The 4,002-nt window shown below is 52.1% G+C and overlaps 1 protein-coding gene across 1 annotated transcript in view; it reads right to left on the bottom strand.

Moving 5' to 3' along the window:
* Window positions 1-4,002, bottom strand: part of NUP133 (nucleoporin 133) — a 69,618-nt gene that overhangs the window by 63,756 nt on the left and 1,860 nt on the right. Inside the window, exon 2 of the mRNA XM_008051116.2 lies at window positions 430-901. Within this exon, the coding sequence (XP_008049307.2) occupies window positions 430-901 (472 nt within the window). The remainder of the gene's footprint in view (window positions 1-429; window positions 902-4,002) is intronic.

Here is a 4,002-nt window from a genome sequence, read left to right as displayed (position 1 = left end):
TGCCCTGCGACTTGGAAGCGCGCCGGTGGCTGACCGTTGCCCCGCGTCACTCGCCGGGCTCCTTGTCCGAGCCTTTGTGACTTAAGCCGGGCTGGCTTTTCTGTCCCTCTGAGCATCCACCACCTCCCACCGCGCGCCCCGTGGCAGGAATTCGAAAACCCGAGTCCCCTCCAGTGCCCTGCACGTGGCTTTCCCCCCCGGAAGGTGCTCCCTCTTCGCTGGCCCAGCAAGCCACTGCTGACGCATCAAGCCTCCGTCCAGGGCTGCCTTCTCCGCGAAACTTCTGTGGGACTAGAGGTCCCTTTATCCTTTGTCGCCTCTACTTCTGTCTGTAGACTGTTTATAACAGTGGCATGCTGCACAATCGATTTTTGACTGTCTCTCAGCTCCTTTTAAACGTCTTGACAAGAGCGACGGTGATTCCCTTACCTTTGTGCACGGCATAACAGGTACGTAGTAGACATTCAGGCAACGTTTGTTGAAACAACGGGATGGCTGAGTAAACGCTGGTGGAGACCACAGTGTGGGCGCCAGGCGCCAGTTGTTGACACTGCCCCAGGAAGCCATCCGCCTGTCTGTGCATATTCTAGCATCTGAGCAGTAGTCTTGCCAAGGTTGTGGAGGCAGACTGCCGTACTCCTCCCGCCTGAGTGTATATCCCAACTCTGCAGCTTGTTGAGTCTTACCTTCCTCCTTCAATTCACACCTGAAGAAGTGGGAAATGGGAAATGGAGAGTGGGTGTCTGCGAGAGGATTTGTGGGATCGATTTTGTTCTTGTGCTTTGTTGGGCTGGCTAGTGCTCTGCCCGCCAGCCGGTGATAAGAGCTGCGTGTTGCAGGAGCTAGAGCAACTTGCCAGTGCTTTTGAGCAGGAACTCTCTCCTGGAGTCCAAATGTATGACTGAAAGGATGGGGAGTAGGCAGCACTAAAAGTCATGTGTTCATTATGGATTTAGTGAGTACCTGCTATGTGCCAGACTCTGTGACAAAGGCTAAGGTTTGTTATAACTGTAAAGCAAGTAGATATGGGGCCTACCCTCATGGAGATCACAGACCACTTAAAAGGACAGTGAGCAAAGGCACACGGACGTACAGCTACAAACTGAGGGGTGTGCTGTGAAAGAAGAGAGCAGGGTGTATGAGATCATACGTGGGGCACCTGGCTTTGGATGGAGGTCTGTAATGGCCTCTAGAGGAAAAGGACATCAGCTGAGACATGAAGCAGATGGCCCTCGGGCAAAGGTCCTGAAGCAGCAGAGATCTTGGTGCATTCCTGGGACTTTAAACAAACCAACCAGGCCGGGTGCAGTGGCTCACACCTGTAATCCCAGCACTTTAGGAAATCAAGGCGGGAGGATTGCTCAAGCCCAGCAGTTCGAGACCACCCTAGGCAACATAGCAAGACCTTGTCTCTACAAAAACTAAAAAAAAATAGCTGGGCATGATGGCACTCACCTACAGTCCCAGCTACTCGGAAGGCTGAAGTGAAAGGATCACCTGAGCCTAGCCCAGGAGGCTGAAGCTGTGGTGAGCCGTGACCGTTGCCATTGCACTCTGTTCTGGGTGACAGAACAAGATCCTAACTCAAAAAAAAGAGAGAGAGAAAAGAACCCAACCAACCTCAAAATGACCCGAAGTAGAGGAGATTGGGGAAATACAGAGGGACCACAAAGTGCCTTAGAGGTTGTCAGAGACGGTCCTGGAGGAAGCAGCAGGGCACAGCGGCTCGTGCCTGTCAGACCAGCACCTCAGGAGTCTGAGGTGGGAGGATCAGCTGAGGCCCAGAGCTTGAGACCAGCCTGAGCAGCCAAGTGCGATCCCCATCCCCAACTCATAATCACAAATCCCAGAGGAAACCGATGGCCCCCTCAAGCTGGTCCGTCAAAAGAGTCTGATGCCGGAGTGTTGGGGACAGTGCGGAGCCTTGGGGCTCCTCACAGCTGGGCCCGGGAAGGAGGGCTCACCCGAACCTGCACGAGGCAGCATGTGGTCAAGACATGCGGCCAACCTGCAGCACCCTAGCTGAGGGGGTCGGCTGGGAAGGTAGCCTCACTCTCCTCCACCCTCCAGAGCGGGGGGGACGCCAGTGCAGCCCGTGGGGATCTGCGTCCTTGAGTCCGTGCAGGGGAGGAGGTGGTGGCTAGACCTCAGGAGTTCTGGACCGTATCTTGGGGCAGCACCGGTGCTCCTTTGTCACTCCCTGATGTTCTGCCTTCTCCTCATGGCTGCTGTTTTCCTATTTATCTTTTTGCCTTACTTTCTCCAACGGTCTGAATGCATCCCCCAAAGCATTGCATGTGTTGGAAACTTAATTCCCAAGGCAACAGTGTTGGAAGGTGGGGTCGTCTCAGAGGAGATGAGGTCACTAGGGCTCTGCCCTCATGGATGGGTTCACGTGGCTCTCTCAGGAGTGGGCTCGGCATGGTCCGAGTGAGCTGTCTCAGAAGCGAGTGTGGCTCCCTCCCGTGCTTTTGCGCTCGCTCCTGCCCACCCGCCCTCCTCCACAGGACGCCACAGCAGGAAGGCCCTTGCCAGATGCGTGCACTGGACTTCACAGCCTCCAGGACTGTAGGAAGGAAATGACCCAGCCGTGGTGTCCTGTCATAGTGACACAAAGACCAAGCCATCGGGCATAGTCCCCGCCACCAGAAACCCAGGAGAGGAGAGCGCGAAGGGACGCTGGGCTCCTCAGGGCCCCTGTGGGGCTTGTGCAGAGGGGCTGCTGACCCTCACTCTCAGGTCTGGGTTGAGGATTGGGAGTGTGCGCTTCTAGCAAGTTCCAGGTGAAGTGATGCTGCTGCTGCTGTTGCACGGAGACCACACTTTGGTGACCCTGGAGGAGCGGCTGAGAGAGTTTATGGACTCTGGAGTTACGTGAGATTCGCTTCAAGTTCCAACTCTGACACTTAGAATCTCCGGCACCTTTCGGAGTCAAATCTATAACATATTATCTAATTCTCATAATTAGCAGTACACACTTGTGAAAAGACTTGACTAAATTTGTATATATCAAAAAATATAAGCCAGGCTCAGTGGCTCAGCCTTTAATACCACGCTTTGGGAGGCTGAGGAGAGTAAATTGCCTGAGTTTGCGGGTTCGAGATGCACCTGGGCAACTTGGCGAGACCTCAGCTCCACAATAAATCAAAAATTAGCTGGGCGTGGTAGCGTGCGCCTATAGTTCCAGCTACTCGGATGGCTGAGGCGGAAGGATCGCCAGAGCCCAGCAGGCGAGGCTGCGGTGGCCGGGAGTGGCCACTGCACTCCAGTCTGGGTGACAGAGTGAGACTCCAACTCAAAAAAAAAGAAAAAATGTAAATGTATGAAGGGCATGAGCTGGCACTAGATCAAGGAATAGAAATGACAAAAAATACATGAAAAGATCATTAACTTCAGTAGTGATTAAAGAAATGTAAATCAAACCACCCGTCAGTACTGTTTGCCTGCTGTATTATCAGAGATGTAGATACATTACAATATCATGTAATTTCCGAACAAGTATCTGAAGTTATAAGTATATAGATTCTTAAAAAATTGAAAAAAATACAAAATGAAAATAAAAATGCTAATGAAGGCTGTGCCGGGCAGGGGCGTTGGGGTTGGAGATACCTCACACCTGTTATCCCAGCACTTTAGGAGGCCAAGCGGGGAGGATTGCTTGAGCCTAGGGGTTCAAAAGACCAGCCTCAGCAACATAGTGAGACCTCAAGACCTCATCTCTAGGAAAAAAAAGCAGGTGAACATGGTAGCACACGCCTGCAGTCCCAGTTTCTCAGGAGGCTGAGGCGGGAGGATCACTTGAGCCCAGGAGGTTAAGGCTGCAGTGAATCATGAGCATGTCACTATGCTCTAGCTTGCACAACAGACCAAGACCCTGACTCAAAAAAAAAGAAAGAAAGAAAATGCTAGTAGCTCATGCTGAAAGGTTATAGGGAAACAAATACTGCTTGTATATACATCAGGTGAGGCTGTAAATTATTATCATCTTTTTTTTTTTTTTTT

The sequence above is a fragment of the Carlito syrichta genome, unplaced genomic scaffold (assembly GCF_000164805.1).
Source record: "Carlito syrichta isolate Samal-C Ts95f unplaced genomic scaffold, Tarsius_syrichta-2.0.1 Scaffold165621, whole genome shotgun sequence".
Classification (NCBI taxonomy): Eukaryota; Metazoa; Chordata; class Mammalia; order Primates; family Tarsiidae; genus Carlito; species Carlito syrichta.
This window is presented reverse-complemented; position numbering and strand designations above follow the sequence as displayed.